Raw genomic sequence first — 25,313 nt, forward strand, 5'->3', positions numbered from 1 at the left:
TGCTGAGATAAAAAAATTAATTTTAAAAGCTAAGGTTATTTGACTAGTGCTGAATGGCTGATTTTCTTGGGAAAAACGTACAACTGCTCAATTGTACGAGGGCAGGATTGCGTTGGTATTAAAAATGTGTTTATAATTTATCTATGCAGTTTTTATGATTACATGTTTTGAGTTTGTATTAAAAATGTGTTTTATAATTTATTCTATGCAGTTTTTATTATTATTACTTGTGTTTTGTTTTGATAAATATAATAACTCCATACGAAAATAAATAATTTATTTTCCACAAAAACATGATTATAATATACATTGCAGTAAAAAACAGTAAACCTAATGTAACTTTATTTTTTAAAATCAGTATAACCCAGTATGGGTACATCTTAGTACGTAGCAGGCACGCTTACTGAGATTTTAAGAGGAACCGGGGAAAAAGAAGACATATAATAATCGTCTTCATCTTTATTATCATTCAGTGATATCGCAAAAAATGTAAAGTGTCGAGTGTGTCATTATCATTTTTCATAACCAGCTGTGGTCATGCAAGGTCAGGATGTCTTTTGGTGTTTAATAAAATAAATTGCAATTTCAAGGTTCTGAAATGTCGGTTTTTTTTGGCTTCTTTTTTTTTTTTATTGCCAAAATAAAATTGAAAAAAATAAAACAAAAAAAAAAAAAAAAAATTTAATTTGACAAAAATCAAGTGATGGAAAACAAAAAATATCAATTGGGGCTGAATACAAAGTGAATGGGTACTGTATGTGTGACGTGTGTTTCACACTCCGGAGCGACAGATGGCGGTAAAGCACCATTAAGCTAGATGCTAAGTGCAGTAAAACAAGCAGTAGAAGATGAACGAGCAGCAGTTTTTTCTGTCGGCTTGACCTGCACGTGTCATCCCTGCAGCGGGAACGTGGTCGCGTCAGTCCTCGTGCTCCCTGACAGCTCCCTGTGTTTGTTTACTTGAACTATTTGGGTGAGTTTGGCCTTATTTTGTGATGCTTTAATGTAAACGTGTCAGTTTATTTCCTACCTTATGTTTGTTCAGACCTAGGAGGTAAAACTATGGTTTTAGTCTCATTTTAGTGACAAATATTGGCTCCAAACAGTCAAGTAGTGGCACTTTACGCAACACATATGAAAAAAAAAAATCATTAACCTAAGCTTAATGTCTTTATTATTATTTCTGGATTTGTTTGTTTTCAATAGATTTAAAGGTTTAAAAAATAAATTAAAAATGTAGTTTAAATTATAGTTAATTACTTTAGATACGTCTCATGTTATTTCCAACATAGGTTCTCACTTACAAATGAACCAACGTCAGGTCACCTGTCAATGCTATTGTAAACTATTCTATATTAATCAATGAACGTGAACGGTATGGGATAAGGGGGGTAGTGTTGCACTGGGTGAGAAGTTATTGGTGGTGGCTATTCTTACGGAGCGCCCCTCATTGGCCAGTTTAGGTGACGTGATAGGTGCACCACGTGACTTTAAGTTCTGTCAGTTTTATTTGAGCTTATATTTATTTTTAGCTACTCTGCAAACCCTTTTATTTTAACCCTAGCACAGGAAACACCCTAAAATGTTAATTTTTTTTTCTTCGTATATGTATTTTTAAAGGTGGAATTTGCCATGTTAAATATGTTACAATGAAAAAATATATATGGAAAAAGTGGGATTCGAACCCACGTTAGCGGAAGAAATGATCCTTGGGTCCACTCTGCCATTTTGGCACATACCTGTCAAGTTTTGGATTTGAAAATAAGGGGAATTTTCTTGCGACCGCTACGAGCTGTCCCACCCGCCAGTATCCCTTATATTTTAAGATAGATGTACAAGAAATCTCAAATACCCACTTATCAACCACTTACTAAATACAATTATGTGATTATAATCTGGTAGGTCGACCTTTATTAACATTAAAATGCTGTGAACATTCCTACTAGGGCTGGGTGATATGGCCCAAAACTCATATCTCAATATATTTTCTCAAATGGTGATTTAGGATATGAATCTAGATAATTTTATTAAATGAAGTCTGACCAGAAAGACAATTCTGGGTTAAAGTTGCTGATGCAAAATGCTACACAGGGACATTTATTAACAAACAGCTGATCAATAGGTGCGCACAGAAATCCATCTAACTGAGCTTTACATTCTGTTCTGATAAGTAAAAGCAGCAACTCCTAAAACTAGTATTTTGTTTCATATGATATATGAAATATTATAGTTTTCTATATCGCCAAAATAGAAAACTCAATACATCTTGAATCGCGATATATCGCCCAGCCCTAATTCATAAATTATAAAACAGCCTAAATAAAAACATAAATGTGTATATGAAGCACGTGTTTATTTAATATACTTACAGTTCATATATGAGTCAACACGTTGCATATTTACTGTTAATTTCACATTGCAAGTCTTTAAGTTTGACATTAACATTTTATTTTCATTATATATTTTCTTATAATTTCTCATGCTCACTCGTGGTTCTTTGGTATTCACTAATGACTTATTAGACACATTTATTACAGACTTTACATTCTTTAACACGTTTTTAAAGCAGTGTATATTTGTGATTGGCTGATTTTTCATGGTGATTTACGTGGTTCCTTCCGCTGTGGTAGACGTTAAAATCTCAGTTATTAATCTAACAGAACGTGTAACTGTGTCACATCCTGATGGTCTTTAGGAAGATAAACTCTGTCTCACATTTTACAATGTATTTACAACAGTTCTTTGCTTTTTTTGCTGGAACGTCTTCATTCATTCATCATCTCTTTCCTGAGTTGTTTCCGGGTTTGTTGGCGCTGTCAGCACTAATCTCGCGAGAACTGCCACTCAGGTCACTTCAGATGGCAGTTCTCGCGAGGCTAGTGACTGCATTCAGTTTAGTAAGGCATCTTTTAATTATTATTACATTAAAATACGGGATAATTACGGGAAAATATTAATACAGGAAGATGGCAGGAAAGAGGGGTAAAATATGGGAGTTTCCCAGCCAAAACGGGATACTTGACGGGTGTGTTCTGGAACGGTGATGAAACCAGTTACTTGTTACGCGTTACCGCCCTTGTGAATACAGGTCTTGCCTAGTTTTATGTGTTTTTGTGTGTGTTACTGTTCAGCCTTCTTCTGCCACCATGAAGTACATCCTGGTCACTGGGGGCGTGATCTCGGGCATCGGTAAGGGCATCATCGCCAGCAGCGTTGGAACGATCCTCAAGTCATGTGGCCTCCACGTCACTGCCATCAAAATAGATCCGTACATCAATATCGACGCTGGAACCTTTTCACCTTATGAACACGGTGAGTAATGAACTACTTTGCGTTGCAGTGACGACGGTTCCTGTGTGAGTTAATCGTGTGTTGGCGCTCTCACCTACAGGTGAGGTGTTTGTTCTTGATGACGGGGGAGAGGTTGACCTGGATTTGGGAAACTACGAACGTTTTTTGGATATTCGTCTGATCAGAGACAATAACCTCACAACAGGGAAGATTTACCAGTCAGTGATCACCAAGGAGAGGAGGGGAGACTACCTCGGCAAGACCGTTCAAGGTTAGACACTGTTGGGTGAAAGTTATATTGGTAACTAGAAATAATTAATATTTTATCTAATTTGTGCAATTCTGACATGAGGATTTTTGTCAGCTATGTAATCTTTAATTTTTCATTTTCAATTTTGCTTTTATTCTGAAAAGCAGGTTTATACAATAACGTAGCAGCTTCTTCTAGCATTTTTTTCCCTTTGTTTAGAGAAGAGAGAGAAAGAAAATAACTAAATTAAACCAAACATAGCATGCATAACCTTGCGATTTGATCATGATTATAGAGACTGTGATTCCATTATGAATCTTCACAGCAGTTTTTAGTTTCTCACTGTGACCACTGATAAGTTTTTTATTTATATAATGACTACATTCAGAGAACAGATACATTTAGTAATTTACCCTTTTTTACCCTTTTTATTAAATACATATAATATACTAAATCAGCAGGTTATGTATAATTGTGCTTTTTCAATATCTGGGAATCTGTTAAAATATCCCTTTACAGTATTTTGTGTTATTTACTATTTGAATAATCGTTTATTGGAAATGTATGCATCAATTATTGATAGATAAATGCATGTATTATTTCTTACACCCCTATATGTAACAGGTTACACCTAACAATGAGAGGTCTTGGTGCCAGTCTAGCACAGGGGTTCTCAACTTTGGGGGCAGGAGACACTGGGAGGGGGTCTCCAGATGCATTAAAAAAAACTAAGAATATATGTATATACATACTTTTTTTTTTTTTTTTTTAAACGAATGGAGCCCATTTTTGCTTATTTTTTTACCCATTTTTTTGCAATGACACCAAACTTGCCATATTTTAACCTATTTTCATCACTTTTTCTTACCATGTTTTTGCTCCTTTTAATTCATATTTGCTACATTACTCCCATTTCTGCCACTTTTCCATCAAATTTCAAACCCTTTTCTGCCAAATTTTTCCACTTTCAAGACATTTTTGGCTCTTATTAACTAGAAGTGTGACAATATCTCGATACGATATATCGCGATGTTTCATCTGGTGATATGTTATCGATTCACTAGCGCCAAACATCGATATTTATTTATTTATTTTAAAAAAAAAGTATCCTTCCTATTACACAAATTAAGTACAGGGCCCTATAAAATCCACGTTGACGAAATCAAATGGACAGAACCGGCATGAAATGCGTCACTGTGAAGGAAGGAACCTTTTTTTTTGGGTTTATTTTTCATAAAACAAGTTCATTCAGCACTGATACGTGTCCATGTTTGCGGAGAAGTTGATAATACTAGCACTGAAATGACTGTTTTCTGCATTCATTTTCTTTTTAAAGTTAATTTGCACAAACATCATTACCAGTATTTTGGTGAATCATTATTTAGTCTCAGTCTTCCCTTAAAGACTTAAACATAACACAACGACATGTGACTAGTTGTGGTCAGTGTGTGTTAAGAAGAGTCACTGTGCAGTAAACACTGTTTTACTTCCCTGCCATTCATGTGAAATTGATTGACAATGTTTTGGAATTCCTGGGAAATGGATTCAGTGCAGGAGATAAATTCTGAATTTCTTAAGTGACACATATATCGTGATGTATCGCGGATGAAATTTCCCGCGATATCGTTATTGCCGGCAAAAATATTGTGATATTTTGTGTCTTGAGGTAACTGGCAATACCCAGCCCTATTATAAACTCATTTGTTGACCCATATTTCATGCTTATTTTTGCTATTTGCAATTTGTCAGGCCCCTTATTTTCCAGTTTAAACAAATTGATCCTACTTTTTAAATTGCGTTAACCCAACCTCCCCTCCCCCCATTTCTGCCATTTTTGTCTGTCTGTTTTTGCCCACTCTAATTTGCAACTTTTAATCAATTTCTGTGGTTTTCAAAATCCCATTTCTCCACATTTTTTCACCATTTTTATGTTGTGATAAGAATGTAAATGGTCATGTTTGTTTATTTTCATTTTGTGCAGTTTCCAAAAAACAACATTCCTTGTAATGTTTGTTTGTTTTTCCAGTGGTTCCACACATCACAGATGCCATCCAGGAGTGGGTAATGAGGCAAGCAAAGATCTCAGTAGACGTCGACGGCGTTGAGCCTCAAGTTTGTGTTATTGAAGTGAGTCGTTGCCAGCGAGTCGTTCTCTGTTGTATTTTGTTTCTTTTAAATGTTCAAAGTGAGCAGTGTGGGTGAAGCGGTGAGCCTGCAAGTGTCAGTGAAGCAAATAAACACCCAACAGTCCGCGTATGTGGGAGCCCATTACAGCTGACTGAGGGTCATTCAATCACACGGTCAATTCAGAGACATTAACCTAAAGCGGCTAGTGCTCTGTGAGCTGGAAACGAATGCTGAGGAAATGGCCTGAGAGTGGAAAACATGCTGATGTCTTTGGAATCGTCAATCCAATGTTTGTTTTCATAATAGAAGTGAGTTGATGGTCTCATGCTGTGTGTGGCTGTGTTTGTGTCAACAGTTGGGGGGCACTGTGGGGGACATAGAGAGCATGCCTTTCATTGAAGCATTCAGACAATTCCAGTTCAAAGTGAAACGGGAAAACTTCTGCAACATCCACGTCAGCTTGATCCCTCAGGTATGGCTCAACACATTTAACACTAGGGCTGGGCAATATATCCAGATTCAAGATATATTGACTTTTCTGTTTTGGCGATATAGAAAATTACAATATTGCCTATATTGATATTTTCAGAACAACATAAAAAACAGTTAGATGGATTACTGAGTGCGTACTAACCCAGACCTTCCCCTAAAAAAGCAATGCTACAGAACTCACTCACACGTGCTGTCCCTTACAGGAGTAAAAACCAAAAGTGGCACATATTGTGCAACTGTTTGTTTAGAAATTTCCCAGTCGCATTGTTTTTTTTCCCTCCTTTCGTGTATTTTGTTCTACGTATTTTAGTTCTTTTTTTTTTTTTTTGTATATTTTTCAGTATTTTTTGGATTCCTTTGGATTTGTTTTGTATTTTTTTTGGTATGTAAGTATGTTCTTGGATATTTGTTTTTCCATTGTGCATTTTTTCTTTTTTTGTGTGTTTTTGTTGTTCTTTTGACAACCGAAAACACAAAACGACTCCAAACTCTGAAAATACACATCGACTCCATAAATACGCTAAACAAAGACATAAACACACAAAATGGTTTTCAAAAATACACACAACTACAGAAATATACACAAAAAACACCATAAGCACTCAAAACAACAATAAATTTGCTCCAAACAACAACAAAAACAGACAAAGGGACAGAAAAATATGCAAAAAAATTACTACATTAATGCGTAAATGACAGCAAAAGGAATTAAATAATAATAAGATTAATTACAAGACCAATGATAAATAGGAAAAGGCAAACTTTTGCAAACTGGAATACAATGTATGAATAAATAATAAAGTGGCTCAAATCTCAAACGGTAAACATGGATTTCAGTTTTAGTGGATGATCTTTTTTCCAGCCCAACACAACAGGAGAACAGAAAACCAAACCAACGCAGAACAGCGTCAGAGAACTTCGAGGCCTCGGCTTGTCTCCAGATTTAGTGAGTCACGTGATTAGTGCTTCTTGAACGTTTCTACTCACAAAACCAACGTTTTTCCTTACTTTGTGTGATGTCGTATTGCCTTTGGTTAGATCATGTGCCGTTGTGCCACGGTCCTGGAAACATCGGTCAAGGAGAAGATCTCCATGTTTTGCCACGTCGAGCCAACACAGGTGAGTTTTATCCTTCTTTTTTTAAATCAGATTTTAGTCCTGGAGAGCTTCTGTCCTGCACATCTACACTGTTTTTTTTTTTTTAGGAATGTAGCCACAGTTTTCTTGAATTTTGGGGGTACGTTTTGTTAAAAGTGGCAAATCTGTAGCACATGTGGTTTAATTTGTTGTGAATTGTTAAAAAGAAAAAAAAAAGTAGAACTTTAGAAGCTTGCTGTAGCGCCACCTTTAGGACGATTGGCATGTTTTTGCGGCTCAGGAAATCTGGCATAGGACTGGACTTTTGTACAGAATTTGGTGGTTTTTCACACATAAGTAGGATTTCCTCAGAGAAAGAACATGCAGGATAATTATGGAACGCGCCGTTGTTTTGGCCACATTCTAATAATTTAACAATTTTCAGAATGGGCAGGTAGGCGGGTCAATCCTTTTTCTGCACAAGAACATGGATTATCCTTACATTTGATACGTGGATTATGTAAATAGATCCACTGCTGTCTCTGGAGCAGCGGGAACACTGCACACCTGTGTTTGACGTGCGTTTGTTTCCCCGTGCGCTGATCTGATGTTGACATTAACAGTTGTTTATTAATAAAAACGGGCTTACCGCTAAAACAAACATAAACATGTCATTTATATGAGGGAAAAATAGGTTTTAATTGTCGGTTTCAGGTCGGACGCGCACACATAAATACCTAATGTATGTCAGACCAGTAGGTTTCACTTTTACTTTGTCGGGTTCTGGTCAAAGCTTGAATAAGGTTCATATTATCATAAATGGTCTGTGTTTAAAAGCAAATCACCACCACAAAACAAAATATTTGTTTATCTTTTTCTTTCTCCTCTGCACCTGCTCAGTCATTCTACGTTTTTGTATTATTTTTTTATTTTATTTGCTGGACTAATCGCTACGTGTGCCATAGTCTTGGTTGACCAACCATTTCCTTGGCCCTAAAAAAATAGCGTCCTGTACACGGTAAAATGGGGTAGTTCGTTCCTGGCAGCTTATGCTACACGGCTCTCTAATAAATAAATAAATAAATAAATAAATGGGTGCTCTGCGTGATTGAAGGCTGGATGCTGACCGCTTAGAGACGGAGGAGGAAAAACACAGTGTAGTGATCTACGTAAGTTTCTAAAGATTACATGTGGTTGACTCGTTCACTATGTCTTCCAGGTGATCTGCGTCCAGGACGTGCCATCACTTTATCGCGTCCCCCTCCTGTTGGAGTCCCAGGGTGTGGTGGATTACTTCTGCAGGAGGCTGAACCTGCCCATCGAGCTGAAGCCCAGAAAGATGCTGACTAAGTGGAAGGAGATGGCTGACAGGTGAAACAGTTGATGTCACTGCTGTGAACGGATGAGGTTATATAAGCGTTGTTGAAAGAAGTCATTGAGTTCAGGAAGTGCGTGCAGCTAAAAGTGATGATTACCACTGACACACACACAAAGGCTTTAGTCTCGTTCTTGTTTAATATGAATACATACATTTAATTCTGTGGAACAGAAGCATGTGATTTTGATGTTCTATTTCTGTTCTTTTAGATCCGACCGCCTCTTGGAGCACGTCTCCATTGCCTTGGTGGGAAAATACACCAAGTTGTCTGACTCCTATACATCTGTAATAAAAGCTCTGGAGCATTCTGCTCTCGCCATTAATTACAAGCTGGAGGTGAAGGTATGCAGACGTTCAGTGTTTGGAGTGTCACGGTAAACTTGTACAACTTGAAAACGAGCCGCTCCTGTTTGTGTTGACACAGCGTGAGCCTGATGTTGACTGAGCTCTTTTTCAAACATCTCTGTGTGTTTTCCTCTCAGTACATCGACTCTGCAGATTTGGAGGCAGTGACGCTGCGGGACGAGCCTGTGAAATATCATGAAGCCTGGCAGAAACTCTGCAGCTCTCAGTGAGTAGACGAGACGAGACGGGATCAGAGACGGTCCCTGTAGGCCTTGGAGAACAGGAAGAAAAATGTACCTTTATACTGAGTTTAACACAAACTGCATCATTTCTATCCCCATGATAACTGAAGAAGAAAAACTGGTGAAATTTGACTTTTTTTTTTTTTTACTATAAACATTATAATGTCTCCAAAGATTCAGGAAAATCATACTTTACACATCTTTTTACAGCTCAGTGTCACCTCATTTCTTTGAAGGGCCTCTGATTTTCCTCGATCGCATCCGGTTTCATCTTTTATTTCTTTGTTTTTCTTTAAAATTGGGCCCAAACATGACACAGTAATGTCTCACATGCATGTTTTAGGACAATATCACCCATTTACATGCTTTTTTTCCCACTGGAAAACAGCTGATTGAATCTCTAAAACTTTGTTTTTCAACCTTTTTTAAGCCAAGGTACATCTTTTCATTGAAAAAACATCCCAAGGCAACACCACCAACCCAAAATGAAACTTTGCATACCATATTAATAATATCAAAATTTCTTAAATACGAATAAAATAAAAAATCAAAAAAATATATTTCATCATCTTTCATTTTTTGCATACTTGATACATGACGTGGGAGGGATAAAAGTAAGTTTATTGTGTTGAATATTGTTTCGTTTTATGTAATGTATTTTTTTTAATATTATATAATATATAAATGTATTATTATTATTATTATTAAATAAATATTAGGGGTGTCCCAATCCAATATTGATATCGGACTGCATCTAAAATGTCTGATTTATATTATATTTAATCAGTTGTAAAACACTGTTGATATTATGTTGAAGGTTAAAATGTTAGTAACCAATTGGTTAATAATAAATGGGTCAGTTTTTCTCATCCCTACTGTTGCTGACTATTCTCTGTTTGAGTAACATCACATGATCAAACCTTTTCTAACATTCCACACTACAAAATAAGTCATAAAAGTATGTATGATTCGCGCTGATATCGTATTGGATCGATATCGGTATAGGCCAATACCCAAGGCTGCAATACCGGTATCGTATAGAAAGTGACAAAGCTGTATCGGGACATCCCTAATAAATATATGATATATTTTTATAATTGAATTTTCATTTATATTGTTCTGACGTTGAAAAATGAACCAAATCTAGTTTATTAACAGGAAAGGTAAGAACTGAGTGGCAGTTGTGTGCTGTTCTTTATTAGTTTATTTTTTTATCGCTGTGTTTCACACAGTCAAACACAAGCTCCTCATCTGTTCCTCCTCAGAGTCAGTAGATCAGCCCTAAAGCGCAGTTAAGTACACATGTGGTGCTTATAGCAAATTTGTGCAACTAACACATGGTGTTTTTAATTGTGATTTTTTTTTTTTTTTTTTTTTTACCAGATTTTAATAAATAGCACGAGTTAACTTTGCTTTATTTACACACATTTACAGAGGTGGGAGTTTCCTCTCCATCTGACCTGCAGCTGCGTTGGGAGCTGCTGTGAAGTTGGCTGTTTGTGAGCTTTGGGACGGGGAGGGAGGGGCTCACAGCAGCGCAATGGCCACGGTTACATGATGTTTTTTTTCATTCGGAATTAGTTATTCTGAATTAAAGTGTTCTGCTTCGTGTTTACATGGAAAGGCTTTATTTAATTCCCCTTTAGGTCTGGGGGTTAGGAAGGGTTCTGATTGGACAGTTTGGACCTCAGAGTGAAAGGGCGATAGGAACTAATCACCGGTAAAAATCCCAGTAAAACTACGGAAAACAATCACCAGGATTAAGTAGTTGCTCCCTGGTAAAGATAGTAGCTCTAGCAACTGGTAAAATGATAAACTTGGTGATCTAACAGCCTGTACATGTAGTATGTCCGTCTCTGGGTCCTAGTGCCAGCAGTCTAGTGAAGCCTGTTCCGTTTACTGCGTTTACTGAGGTTCGTGTGTGTTTAATAAGTCACTCTTTTATTATATCCATGTCTTCTGAGGCTCTTATAAATAAAGTCTTAGCTCTAGTCCAGACAGCCATCTTGGATTATGTCTTCATCGCAGTAAATCGCACATGTGCAAAACGACCCAAATTAAGCAAATAAAGTGTTTACAAGAAAGAGGAATTATCTCATTCGGAATAAACCAGCCTCCTAATTCAGATTCAAGTTTTATTCGGAATTAAATTAGCATTAGGAATTAAGTGTTTACAAGGTCTGTGTTCTGGTCTCTCTGCAGTGGCGTGTTGGTACCAGGTGGTTTTGGTGTCAGAGGAACTGAAGGCAAAATTCAAGCCATAAACTGGGCGAGGAAACAGAACAAGCCTTTCCTCGGTGAGTGTGAAACCCCCCATCACCCCGCCCACCCTCTCTGCATGTTCAGCTTCTGTTATTTAATCACTGTGTGGGAGTTTTGAAATGCTCCACTTAGAGCAAATTTAGTTCCTAAAGATTCTAATGTGCAAACTGTCAATGACAGAAACAGGCAATGCTACTTATTCAACCAACAACCCTTGACTTTTGTTGTTGGATGGCAGAGAGAGGGAGCAAAAATGTATTTGTTTCTTTGTTTATTAACAGGTCAACATTTACAATAATGACCAATATGAGCATTAATACTGGAATGAAGAAAGGGTCTGTGTGTTTTTGCTCTTGTTTTGTGTTTTTTCATCTCATTTCTGTGTTTTGGGAATTTTTTTAAATATTTTTCTCATTTTTGTTTTTGGAGTCAGTTTGTCTATTTTTGTTGATATTTTTTATTTTATTTTATTTTTTTAGATTTTTTTTTTTCTATGTTTTTTATTGACGTATTTTGGAGTGATTTGTACATTCTTATTTTCTGTTTTGTGTGTTTCTGTTGTTGCTTTGTGTGTTTTTGTTTGTGTTTCAGTTGTTTTGTGTGTTTGGAGTCATTTTTGTCTTTTTTATGGAGAAATCTTGTGTTTTTGGAGTCATTCTGTGTATTTGTGTTTTTGTGTGTATTTTTTTTGTTATTTTGTGTTTTTATAGCGAAATATTGTTTTTGCAGTCATTTAGTGCATTTTTTATTTTTTTGTGTGTTTATGCTTTCATGATTTTGTGTCGCTGATCTATACGACAGTCTTTGTTGCACAAAATCTTCCAAAAAATTTAAGAGCACTGATTCAGACTAATATAAATCAGACTCGGGTTCTCCTTGATTCCAGGCATTGTTTTAAATGTTAACAGAAAGCGTTTCAAAACCCGTTCATCTCCAGGTCAAAGTTACCTGAACCTGTTTGGTTTGATAATTTAGATAATTTACTGCTCAGACGTTGCACGTCTTTCTGGCCGTGGGAAAATAAAGGTAAACAGTGAAATATAAAGCGTAGCGTTCAGAGAGCGGCACTAGCTTTTCATTAGCGCAACGTAATTACCTCCAAATGTTTAGGTAAGTGCTTTCACTGCAGACACCATGATCGTCATTCTCTTTATTCATGTTTAAGTTCATTCACTCAGGAATCTGGACACTTGTTTTTGTTTTTTTTACAGGAGTGTGCTTGGGTATGCAGCTGGCAGTGTGCGAGTTCGCTCGAAATGTTCTGGGATGGGAAGGTGAGTGTGGTAGTGACCTGGTTGTAACGTGGTTGTAACTTGGTGGTAACTTGTTTGTGACCTGGTGGTAACTTGGTGGTAACTTGTTTGTGACCTGGTAGTAACCTGGTTTGATCCTTTTTTACTCACAGACGCAAACTCCACTGAGTTTAATCCTGAATCCAGACACCCTGTGGTAGGTTTAGGTTCACATGATCGTATCACTAAACGCCACCTGGGGGGGGGAGAGACTCTGAACATCACGTTTAATCTTGACAGGTGATCGACATGCCGGAGCACAACCCAGGGCAGATGGGGGGCACCATGAGGCTGGGAAAGAGACGCACCATCTTCACTTCCACCTCTAGTGTCCTGAGTACGTGTGAATCCTCGACTTTGAGGTTTGAATTGTAATGGGACAGATTTGACTGAGGTTCTAACGTTGCAGGGAAGCTGTACGGAGATGTGGAATATGTGGAGGAGCGGCACAGACACAGATTTGAGGTAACGCAAAGGAAGAAGGATTAACAATATCTAGTGGATCTTTTTTTAATGATTTGAATTAGGAATGTACGGATATATCCTAAATCGACTAAAAATCAATGCAAATAAGGACGTTTCCGTCTCTGGTTCAGCCGCACACTAAGTGCTGAACCCAGAGCTGTAATCAGGCCAAAGAAGGAAAAAAAAAAAAGACCCGACCCGACAGAACACGACCCAAACCTGCCCGACCCAAATGAAGCCGATGTCTCGTTAAGCCTGAAGCTGTTTCAACCAGACACTATTCACATCCGTGTGCGCCACGTAGAGTGCATGTAGATCCGAGGTGAGTCAGCATTCATTTGTGCGTCTTTCTCGCGTTAATCGAAACGCATCACCTGATTTACCGGCAACATCTGAAACCCGTCCGAGCCCGTGGTATAACGAGCAAAATGTATTTATGAGACTTCAACTTTGCATGGTGATGAATGAAGAAATATGCCATTTATTTTGGTTTAGAAGGTTAAAAGAAAATATTACCTGCACTACTTGTATATATGTTCATATCATCCATCCTATATTATTATTTTGCTGTTTCTGGTTTATTTTTGAGGTTATAAATAAATAAAATCACATTATGCAATAACTGCTTTCTTCCTACTTCACCATCTACAGACCAACTGCAGGTCAACTTAAGGTTAACCTGTGGTTAACCTTAAGTTTTAAATCCCTGCTGAGATAATTAAATCAACTAAAAGACTATTCTGGAAGAAAATAAAGATTTTCATTGTGTGGGAACAGATTGATTTAACCACCAATGTGCTGCCTTAATATGCATGCTTTATATGTAGCTAGAAATGAGCAATTAGCATGTGTTGACCAACATGATCATGTTATTAAATTAAAATTATTTTCAACTAAAAACAACTTTTACATAACATTATGATATCATTTTAAATGTATATCATTTTATACACTACATTGTCTTCATTGAGAAGGTATTTTTTACGGCTTTGGAAGGACTTTAGTTCAGGTGAGATGAGGTAAAATGCTTCCTTTGTGAGTAAAGGTTGCAGACCGCTGGTTTAGTGTATCCTTACACCCCTAGTATGAGTAGATTAAAGGATGAAGGTGTCCTGTTTCACTTTCAAATGGAGGCTAATCCTCGCTTTGTCGTGAACACATTCAACAATAATTCACATTTCAGGTGAATCCAGAGCTGAAACATCACTTTGAAAAAAAAGGATTTCATTTTGTGGGCCAGGATGTGGAAGGAGAGAGAATGGAGGTCATTGAATTAGAAGGTAAGTGGATTAACACGTCTAACCTCTGAGGAGTTTGGTGCTACTATACTAATGTCTGTGTGTTGGTTTCAGATCATGGATATTTTGTGGGAGTCCAGTATCACCCAGAGTTCACCTCCCGACCAATCAAACCCTCTCCTCCGTACTTTGGTCTGCTACTGGCCGCTGCAGGGAAACTTCCCAGCTACCTTACCAAAGGCTGCCGACTCTCACCACGGTAAACCTACCGGTTATTAATAGTTATTTGCAATGCTGTTTTTCAACAGACTAACACAGTAACTGGGGGCCACATACGGCCCTTGGTCTTATTTTCTGTGGCCCCACAAAAAACAAACAAAAGACTGAAAAAAACACAATTTAGGCCAAAAACACAAGAGATGACAAAAATACAAAAAAAAAAACATTAAGTATACAAAATGACATCAAAAATTACTCCAACACAAATTGACTCTAAAACCACACCCAATGAGAAAAAACAAAATAAAATAAAGTTTAAACCATAAAATGACTCCTAAAACACAAATGACAATAAAAAATACACAATTTGACTGCCAAAACACACAAGATAACAACAAAATTACACAAAAAAACATGCAAAACAACAATGAAAATGCAAAAAATGACTGCCAAAACAGAGATAAAACAGAAAAAGACTCACAAAACACACAAGATAACAACAAAAATAACAGAAAATCAGGCAAAACATCAATAAAAATACACAAAATGACTCCAAAAACACATGATTAAAAAAAATAACAAGAAAATATATAAAACAAAAACATACAAACCCCTTTGGTTTTCTTGTATTAATGATCAGATAATTATTCTAAATGTTGACATGCATGTTGGTCACATTATTGTGGCCCCCAGGCTGTGATAAAACTTTGTTAAATAATTTCCTTTTTTTGCCTTAGTCAAAAGTTGTAAAGTTACTCTGATAAAGATCTTTTAAACGCGAGTTCAAAATGAGTTTTTACCACTTCGTCAAAGCCTTATTGCTTCTACTAAATCTAAATCACTGTCGATGAAGGATTAATTAAAGCAACCGCAGCTTTTATCGATTAGTTTCTCTTACACATAAACGAGGCACCCTATCAACTCACATCATCAATTCCAGGCTCTTGCATATTATATTTGCAATTTTCAGTGACACACTGGTGACTTTATAGCTCCTGCAGTCGCACTGAAACAATTACTGTAAGATTTTACTGCCGCGCTGATCATTTAATGCCTTCTTTTTATTATTCTTTTTTTTCTTCTTCTTCTTTAGGGACACGTATAGCGGCAGCAGCGGCAGCAGCTCTCCTGAATTAGACATGTCTGAGTTAAAGTTTCCCTCTTTGTAGTGTTTGGAAATTTAAGTTCATCCTGCAAATAAAATAGCACGACTGTCCCAGAGTGAAGAACTTTACCGTAGGGACACAAATATAAAGGCTTTAAAAAGATCCTCCACTGTTTTTACAAATGTGGCCTAAAACCTTTGAAACGTCCTTATCAGAAGATATTTTGCACCATATTCGTTTTATTAACTTTTAAAAATGGGACTACTTTAGCTTTCAGTCCATTGAGTTCTATAGGAGGTGAAGTATTCAGGATCATTTAGCAGCTTTTTTTAGTCAAAGTGATGACTTGTGCTGCTTTGGGTTGCTCTAAAAATCAGTAAAAGTTTTTAAAAAAAGTCGATGTAAACCTCTTTTGTTTACCAAAATTTAATAAACAAAATCTGTGACGAGAAAAAATCTGTAATCGCAGGGGGCGGCAGTTCCAACTCTGCTGTTTCATAGATGTAATGAAAAAGAGAAGAGCAAAAAAATTTGAACTTATAGGTGCAGTCCGCAACTCTCCGATCCCTCTCTCCCCCTCTGCACATTTGTGAGAGAAAGCAAACGCCTGATTGGCTGATGAATCTGTCAATCAGTTTTATCAGCCAATGGTGACGTTCGTCGTCAGGGCAGGTTTCACGGCACAGAAGCAGTAAATGCACATTCAGCAATTCGCATTATCTGTGGATGTATTTTACGAAGTGTGCCTCAAAATAATCTTTGTGAAGTAGAGTGTGGATTTCAGAATTTATTTTACAAGTTTGCATAAAATATATTTTTGCAAAACAGATCGTGTGCATTTGTGAATTTGAAATACAACTGTGAAACAAAGCATGTGCATTCATAAAAAACCCTGCATGAGTTCATTCATTATGATACTGTTCTGATTCCATAAATAACATGCTCTGTTAAAAGCATATTAGTGCAGAGCTTCTCTCTCTCTATGTGCACACACAGCAGCAGCAACACGTGTCACTTACAGCAGCCCACACAGAGGCTGCTGAACGCACATGAACAACACATGCACTACAGAGTTCTAGTGTAACAATTACAAATCAAACATTATGTAAATCAAGCAGCAGTAATTACCTTTCAAGCAGAAAAGTCACCAATTCCATCTTCTACTCCCCCAGACCATACACTGTAAAAAAAAAAAAAAAAGAAAAAGACTGCGCTCTAGCTCCGGGAAAGGGGCGGGGGCTGTGAGCAACAGCTGTCAGACAGCCCATCAAACACAAACCTGGTTCTGATTGGTTCTTTGTGCTTGGTCGTGGTGCATTCTGGCAATCTGCCAAAGGCTGCAGGAGCAGCAGGGGGCGGGACTCAATGAGTGTTTTTTTTTTTCACACAAACTACTAGTTTCATGTAAAGCTGTCCTTACATAGTAACAGCTTTAGCAAATATGACAAAGTCACTTTTATAAGAGTTGCAGACTGCACCTTTAAACCATTAAACCAAACCTTCAACCATTTCAGACAAGAACACCAGTTATTTGCAGCAGACAGATTCAACTTGGGTCGGCATTAATGAGCAGCAGTTTGATCCTGGTTGCCTGTATTTACATGCACACAGCTCTTCTTTTATCAAATTTCGGTAAAACGTGGTTTACAATGACTTAACTTTTACTGATTTTTAGAGCAACCCAAAGCAGCACAAGTTGTCATTTTGACTGAAGGAGCTGCTGCTGATCCTGAATGCTTCACTTTCTATAGAACTCAATGGACTGAAGAGGGCGATTTACGTCATCAATGATGTCATTCCAACATGGTGGCGCACAGGGTAAAGTAGTCCCAGTTTTAAAAGTTAATGAAGCTAATATGGTGCAAAGTAATGTTTTGTTTGGCATAAATCTTCTAATAAGGACATTTCAAAGGTTTTAGGCCACATTTGTAAAAACAGTGGAGGATCCCTTTAATGCTCCATTAGTTACTATAAAGATGAATTATGATCACTGGGACATGATATGAACTCAGGATAATGTGTTTGTGTGAAAGGATGAATGGGAGGATGTCAAATTAGCATTAAAACTGATGGGTTTGGTTTTGTGAATAAAATTGGGACATATTTTCTTATAGGTATTTTATTATGGTAAGCTCTTCATGTTACATGTTTTTTTTTTTTTTTTTTTTTTTCTAGGTAGGGTAGGCGATTTTCAAAAGCTAGCATGATTTTGAATGTAGCCTCCCCGACGGCTCCGCCTTTACCCCCCTCCCCCCTCCCCTCTGTGGTCCGTCTCACTCACATGCATGCTCACAGCTGCTGCAGAAGAGGAGCTCAGCTCATTGCTTGTATTGTGTAGAAACTTTGTCTCATTCAGCAGTAAGTAAACAATAAACTTTACCATTATGTATGTTAAAAACGTGACCAAAAACTCTGTTTTAACTCTGTCAGCGGTGACACACTTTTTCAGAGCACATAAGACAATTTCAACCAAAAACTTAAAAAGTGTATCTGGAGAAAATCGCCTACCCGAGCTGTAATGTTTTATGATCACTGTCTTTGGTTTTTAAACTAAATGCTTCCATTTTTAAATCCATGACAAAGTTTTGAAACATGAAAAAAGGTAAATTATTGTGCTATTTTCCTTGAATCCACGAGCAGGATTTTTGACTTCATCTGCCCTGAAACGACATCAAACCCTCTCGTCACGTGCTGACTCAGCTGCTAATAAACTATATCAGAGACATTTGTTTATTTCCATTTGTCATGTCAGTTTGATAAGGATCTTTGTCCTCTGTCAAAATAGAACTGTGAATTCATCTTGTTTGTGAACCATGTGTGTGTTAAAACACTATATTGTATTTGTTTGAAATGAGAAATAAAAAATGTCAATAACATTCACAGGCTCCTTTTACTTACATTAAAATATCTGAGTTCAATTATGGATGTAGTGGCAAACCATACCGTAACTAAAACTGGTTTGACGCGAAAGGAACACGTGAATGTATGCAGCCTTTTACATACACGACTGCATGCTTTCATAGAAAATAATAGAATATAATCCTTTTATAGGTTTGAGCTCTGTCCATCCATCTGAGTTAAAGTTGACAGCTTTTCTCAGAAACCGTTTAAGATACGATAACCAAATTCGGTGTGTGGCTTCAGGGTATCAATACCTTGATGGAGTTCGAAAATGAGAAGCCCACAATTATTTCTTCCGGCTTTATTGCCCTTTTTCTGTTTTTTTTACTCTGGGGTATCTTCAAAGGTGACAGCTTTTCTCAGAAATCGTTTAAGATACGATAACCAAATTCAGTGTGTGGCTTCAGGTTATCAATACCTTGATAGAATTCGAAAATGAAAAGTGCGCAAATATTTTTTCCAGAGTTATTGCCCTTGTGCAGTTTTTTTTTAACGTTTTCTACGTTGAATTACCTTTAAAACGATCACACGGGCCCCCTACCCTATTTCAGAAAAAGGCTCTGAGCGTCTCATATTAATTCATAAAGTATATATACCAAACTACATTCCGATCTAATGAGAACTAATGGAGGAGTAGTCATTTGAATTGGGGGCCCCGGCCCCCTTGTGACACGTACGAGGTAATGGGTCCCATTTGTATATTGGTATGTGCCAATGATTCTGTACTACCAACCGTTGTAATATTTGACTCGAAAATAAATGAGAAATTGACTTTTATTTTTTTGTTTTGGGGCCCCAAATTGAATATGGGGCTCCGAGCGTCGTTGCGTACACATCCATAGATTATAGCTACCACGAATAATAGCGCGTGTTGTTGTGTACACTAGTTAAAAACGAACAAAGTGAGGGCGTTTTGAGTCTGGTAACCTGGCCTAAAAATGCTAAGGAACCCACAAAAAAAATATTAAAACCTATATTTTAATTGATTATGAAGCCTAACAAGGTAACCAATAGATAGGAAATAAATTAGACGATAGATATTTGTTATTAGTGTATTTTACAGCTGGTTTAGGACCCTTTAGCATAAGAGATGCTAACAGAAGAGCAAGGTTAACTTTTATTAGGTTGTTTATTTCAGCCTCAGTTATTTTGATTAATTTAATTGAAATTTAGTAATTGACAACGCAATAGTAATTGACTTTCTGAGGATAAACTTTTTTTTTTTTTTTTAAATTGGAATTTGGGAAAAAAAATGCTGGTCAATGTAATCGTAATTGAACATGAGTAAGTGAAAACGTAATTGTAACTGAAAAAGTAATTGATCCCAACCCTGGCTGGTGGTAAACATGTATTTACAGTATGAGAATGCTGCTTTGTTTCCACTGTGAGTCAGGCTTTACTTCCTCATATCCTCCATGTGTCCCGGTGCGTCTGCCCCTCCTTTAGTCAAGTATCAACATGCAAACTTTGCTCAGTTAGCTCACACCCCTTCACGTCCAGCCCTGGTGCACATGCTTAGTGTAGCATGTTCATTAGATAAGGCTAAATCACTGGGATCAACAAGTGGACTTGTTTACATTTTCATCTTTTTGGGGATTTTGTATGACTCACAACAACAACAACAACAGTGGCATACGTACGTGCGTGGGAGGATTGATGCCTTTGTGAACTCTACATGATCAGCTGACTGTTGGGAAACACCAGAGACTGAAAGACTGGCTGCCTGCTGCTTTCTCAACGCCTGAAGCTCCAGAGACAGGAAGCTGGTAGGACATTTATGATTCCTCTCTGACATTAATGTCACATTTTTGACTTTTGATGACTTTGCACACTCATTTCCATGACATACTGTACGTGTGTGAAAACTCTTTAAAAAGTGCTTTCCAACTGTTCCTTTCCTGTCAGTTTTTCCTCCTTACTGGAACAAATCATGGACCTGACCATCTGGCAGTACCAGTTCAGGATAATCATGCTGGGAGACTCCACGGTGGGGAAGTCGTCCCTGCTGAAGCGCTACACTGAGGATTTGTTCCTGGACACCATCAACCAGACGGTAGGGGTGGATTTCTACGTTCACTTCCTGGAGGTGGAGCCTGGGATTCGTGTCAAGATGCAGTTTTGGGATACGGCTGGACAGGAACGCTTCAGGTGAGAAGGAATTCCAAAAAACCTACTGTACATAAATCTTTACATTATTTTGTTTATTTTTATTCTGATAATTTATCACCCAGTGTTAATTTTTGTCAACATTTTTTTTAAATTTGAATTTTATTTTGGAAGTCTTCACAAAAGAACAAACAAGTGTTTAGGTTGAAGCAAAGCTCATACACACCTACTGTACCCCATCACATCACAACACAACACAACAAGGTTGTCTACATCAGCGATTCTCAACTGGTGGGTCGGGACCCAAAAGTGGGTCGCAGACATGTACTGGGTGGGTCGTGGCCAGCTGGTCAAAAATGAACAATGCTTCATGTCTCTCATGTTGGACTTGTCTTTTATTTTAAAAGAACCTTTTGTTTTGACAGACATGCTGTAAAATGCATGTTGCAAGTAAAAATATATGGATTTATGTTTTAAAATATGTTATATATATACTGTATGTTTTCAACAGCTATTTTTGAAAAACTAAATGGTTGAATTCTAAAAAAAAAATAGAAAATAAATTTAAAAAAGGGTCGTGATTCAATGACCGTGGAGAAATGTGGGTCCCAGGATGAGACCAGTTGAGAACCCCTGTTCTACATAATATCACGAAAACTATTTTCACAATATACATTCAATATATATTCTGCACAAGTCTTATGTATACAGTTTATACATTCACATCAAACATATATACATACATGCATACACGTGGATGTATATGACATGTACATAATATTAATATTATACTATTTCATATTTACAACACACGTTTCATCAGTTAAATTTAGTGGCAATATATAAATTAATAAATTCCTTTTACGTATTAATATACTTTATACCATTAAATTCTTATGATATATTATTGCTGTCCTATTGTTACTAACGATATGTGATTTAAAAAGCTTTTTAAACTGGTTTGTTTTTATTTCATCCTTTAAACAGTTCCATAATTTAACCCCTGATATTGTTATACTCATTTTTGAAATAAATTATATTCTCCTTCTCTCTCTAAAAATCTTTTCTGCAACCTTTTTTTTTAATTAATGTAATTGTTATAGGAAATCTTTATGTTCCTATTTTGTTATCAACTTTTTAACTTAACTGAGAAGGTTCAGACGACTACATGCAACTATGTTACATTTTAGTCAAAATACTATGACGAAAACTGTAAATCAAAAATGATCACTGGTCAATATTTCCCATTTTTCATTCATTAACCTGTGAATCGTGCACTGAAACACAGCCTAATGAGGATTCTATGCTAATAATATTGTATTCACTCGTTAGCTTCACTATCCAATGTGCAGCGTGTAGCTATGCAGAGTGGAAAAGCTGATATTTGTGCAAAATGCCTTTTTTTTTATATTTCCTCCACGTTCCACATATTCAACGAGACGAGTGTGAGCGACACAATTTGTTCTGCCTCTAAAAAAAATGAAATCATAATTTTAGCTCTCCAGTTGAATGAGCTGCAACAAATTGCAAACTATTCCTGTTTGCATTTAATGCTGGTTTTTTATTTTTCTGATCAGAAATGCAATGAGGAGCCAAACAGAGCTGTGCTCCAGTGAAGATGTAAAGATGCTGGAAAGGCTTTGATTGTGGTTTTAAACATTAAATCAACCACTTTGTGTCGACGCTTTACTGATACACTGAGTGATTATCTGTTTTATTGAACAAATGTACTGATTTTTTTTTTTAGTTTTACTTATCAGTAAAAGCAGCTGGTGCAAAGTCTGCAGAGGTGTAAATGGTACTGATGTATTCTACTCATAAACTCTTATCCTGTATAATTTAGTCGACTATATCTGTAACAGATTTAGTTTTAAATTAAAACTGAAGTTGGGAGCTAACCACACAGTTGTGCGGACCTTTTTTCTCAGCATCTTTGGACCTTTTGATGCAGCACACTGCCTCAAAAAAAAAGGGAAGTGCGTGTTTTTTATTGTGCTATAGTTACTATTTGTAAACATTAATGACTGATAAATGGTCATTGAATCTATAAAAAAAAATAGCTATGACGTGATGCATTTGATTGTTGTCTGGTTATTTAATTTGTTGTAGTTGTGTAGTGTATTTATTTATTTATTTTTTGCATTATTTGAAAAAAGGCAACTTAAATGTACTTATTGAATATTTGTATTTCTTTTGTGTTAATTATTAGAAAAGGTAACTTAAAAAAAAAAGGGAAAAAAAAGGTAACTTGAATGTTATGATTTATGTTGGGCATAAAAGCAGTTTTGCTTCTGTCTGTTTCAGCATTTTTAAATTGTGATTTATGTTTGAATATTTTTTAATTAGACTGAAACAAATAAACTTGTTTCCCACAGATCTGTAACTCGTTCCTATTACCGTAACTCCGTGGGAGGTCTCCTGGTGTTTGACATCACAAACAGAGCCTCATTCGACCACATCAAGGACTGGCACGATGAGGTGTGTGAGCGCGTGCAGCCACACAAGGTCATCTTCACCCTGGTGGGTCAGAAGTGCGACCGGGAGGCTCACAAGGAGCGAGCGGTGAGCCGGGCCGAGGCCGAGAAACTGGCGGCTCAGCTCGGGATGCCCTACGTGGAGGCCTCGGCCAAAACGGGCCACAATGCACGTGAGTGCTTCGAACTGCTGACTCGACGCATCTACCAGGGTCTGCTGAGTGGGGAGGTGGAGCTACTGGACGGATGGGATGGAGTTAAGTGCTCTGCTCCACAGGGGCTGCACCTACAGAGACCCAGCATAACTCAGACCAGCACGAGCCCAAAGAACCAGAGGAAGTGCTGCGGGTGAACCTCGTTTTTGGACTGAACGTAAAATGGACTAAAGGGAGGGAATTGTTTTAAAAGAATGTAAGCAAACTCCAAATGCAGTTTTGTTCCTTTGTTTAAAATATAAATATAAATGTCTCCAAGTTTGGCAAGTTTTTTTTTTTTAACATTCCTCTATTTTGCATGTCAAACTCGAGGTTTGAGGGTCAAATTAGAGCAGTGGTTCTCAACTTTTTCAGCCCGCGACCCCCAAAATAAAGGGCCCAGAAACCAGGGACCCACACTGTATCTGAAGGTGGTCGAACACTGAAGAACAGTCATGTGATGGTGAAATGAAAACCATGGAAATTGGTTAAAAATTGCAGATTAAAGTGGGCAAAAACAGACAGAAAAAGTGGTAAAAGGGGTTCAAAGTGTCAATATGTGCTTAAGAGTGGCAAAAAAATAAATAAAAAAGTTTAAACAATTAGTTTAAAATGTCAAATAATGCATTTGAAAAATTATGAATCTGGTTAAATTGGCAAAAATAACCATAAAATATGGTGAAAAAAGGTTAAAAGTGACAATAATAGGTCAACATATGAAACATTATGGAAAATGTCTTGAAAGTGGAAAAAATGCAGGAACGGCAGTGAAATTTGATGGAGAAATGGGAGTATGTAGCAAAAATGCATTCAAAGGAGCAAAAAATAGGTTAAAATATGGCACGTTTGGGGTCGTTGCAGATAAAGGGTATTAGTTTCTTGAAGGCATCTGGAGACCCCCTCCAGTGTCTCACAACTCCAAGGTTGAGAACTGCTGCTTTAGAGCAATGGTGTCAAATTCATTTTAGTTCAGGGGCCAAATATGGAGCAGTTTGATCCCAAGTGGGCCACAGATTTTATACGTGAAAATGAGTAATTTCAACATTGTGCCCTAGTTTGCACTTCTACGTATACATAAAATACTAATTATGTAAGAAACGGACATTATTCAAGCAATAAGTGATAGATATCAGTCCCAACAGGATCTTCACTTTACATTTCCTAGATTTTGTGACAAATTTCTATTTAATTTAGGGAAATGTCATAATTTGAGGAAAATTTCAGGATTTTGTTTTTTTAACTTTAAAAATGACTGAAATCATACAGTGTAAGTGGCGGGAAAACACCTGCTTATATTGTCGAGTTACACAATGATTCATGTTTTCTGTAAATTTTTACTTTCTTCTGCGGGCCAAATGGGATGGTCCATCAGGGGTTCTCAACCTTGGGATCAGGACTCCATTTGGGGTCACCAGATATCTTCAACAAATTAATATTATTTGAACACATTTTTATTTTTTTTGCCATTTTTCTGCAACTAAATCAAACTTGCCATATTTTTACCTATTTTTTTATAACTTTTTCTTGCCATATTTTTGCTGCTTTAACACATTTTTGCTACATTACTTCCATTATTGCTACTTCTCCATCACATTTCAATGCCTTTTTTGCACATTTCTGACACTTATAAACCCTTTCCACCACTTTTCAAACCTAAAGTTGCTGATGTTGACCCATTGTCACTTTTCACCACATTTCATGCTTTTCTTTTTGCCAATTTAACCACATTCACAATTTGTCATGCCCATTATTTTCCAGTTTAAACTAATTGTTCCAATTTTTTTTTAAAAGTACATTAGCCCAACCCCCTTTCTGCAACTTTTAAGCCAATATTGACACTTTGAACCCTTTTTT

At 36.9% G+C, this 25,313-nt stretch overlaps 2 protein-coding genes across 2 annotated transcripts; both read left to right on the forward strand.

The window, feature by feature from the left end:
- Positions 1-835: 835 nt before the first annotated feature.
- On the forward strand, positions 836-16,067 carry ctps1b (CTP synthase 1b). Its single transcript, XM_028471429.1, has 18 exons — positions 836-973; positions 3,132-3,312; positions 3,392-3,562; positions 5,568-5,668; positions 6,024-6,140; positions 7,023-7,106; positions 7,199-7,279; positions 8,457-8,608; positions 8,825-8,957; positions 9,098-9,186; positions 11,405-11,499; positions 12,676-12,738; positions 12,870-12,913; positions 12,997-13,093; positions 13,166-13,221; positions 14,405-14,501; positions 14,574-14,718; positions 15,772-16,067. Exons 2-18 carry the CDS (start codon positions 3,147-3,149, stop codon positions 15,845-15,847), a joined length of 1,767 nt encoding a protein of 588 aa, XP_028327230.1. The 5' UTR covers positions 836-973; positions 3,132-3,146; the 3' UTR covers positions 15,848-16,067.
- Positions 16,068-20,184: 4,117 nt separating this feature from the next.
- rab42b (RAB42, member RAS oncogene family) lies at positions 20,185-23,743 on the forward strand. The gene is made up of 3 exons (XM_028470970.1): positions 20,185-20,451; positions 20,591-20,833; positions 23,167-23,743. Exons 2-3 carry the CDS (start codon positions 20,616-20,618, stop codon positions 23,615-23,617), a joined length of 669 nt encoding a protein of 222 aa, XP_028326771.1. The 5' UTR covers positions 20,185-20,451; positions 20,591-20,615; the 3' UTR covers positions 23,618-23,743.
- Positions 23,744-25,313: the final 1,570 nt, after the last annotated feature.

The sequence above is a fragment of the Gouania willdenowi genome, chromosome 16 (genome assembly GCF_900634775.1).
Source record: "Gouania willdenowi chromosome 16, fGouWil2.1, whole genome shotgun sequence".
In the NCBI taxonomy this organism is placed as follows: Eukaryota; Metazoa; Chordata; class Actinopteri; order Blenniiformes; family Gobiesocidae; genus Gouania; species Gouania willdenowi.

Excerpts from the sequence above, each read along its gene's own strand:
- rab42b (XM_028470970.1), top strand. The coding sequence starts at position 20,616 with ATGGACCTGACCATCTGGCAGTACCAGTTCAGGATAATCATGCTGGGA. Across the intron at positions 20,834-23,166 it reads GCTGGACAGGAACGCTTCAG|ATCTGTAACTCGTTCCTATT; the intron begins GTGAGAAGGAAT and ends TGTTTCCCACAG.
- ctps1b (XM_028471429.1), top strand. The coding sequence starts at position 3,147 with ATGAAGTACATCCTGGTCACTGGGGGCGTGATCTCGGGCATCGGTAAG. Across the intron at positions 8,609-8,824 it reads TGGAAGGAGATGGCTGACAG|ATCCGACCGCCTCTTGGAGC; the intron begins GTGAAACAGTTG and ends CTGTTCTTTTAG. Across the intron at positions 8,958-9,097 it reads ATTACAAGCTGGAGGTGAAG|TACATCGACTCTGCAGATTT; the intron begins GTATGCAGACGT and ends TTTTCCTCTCAG.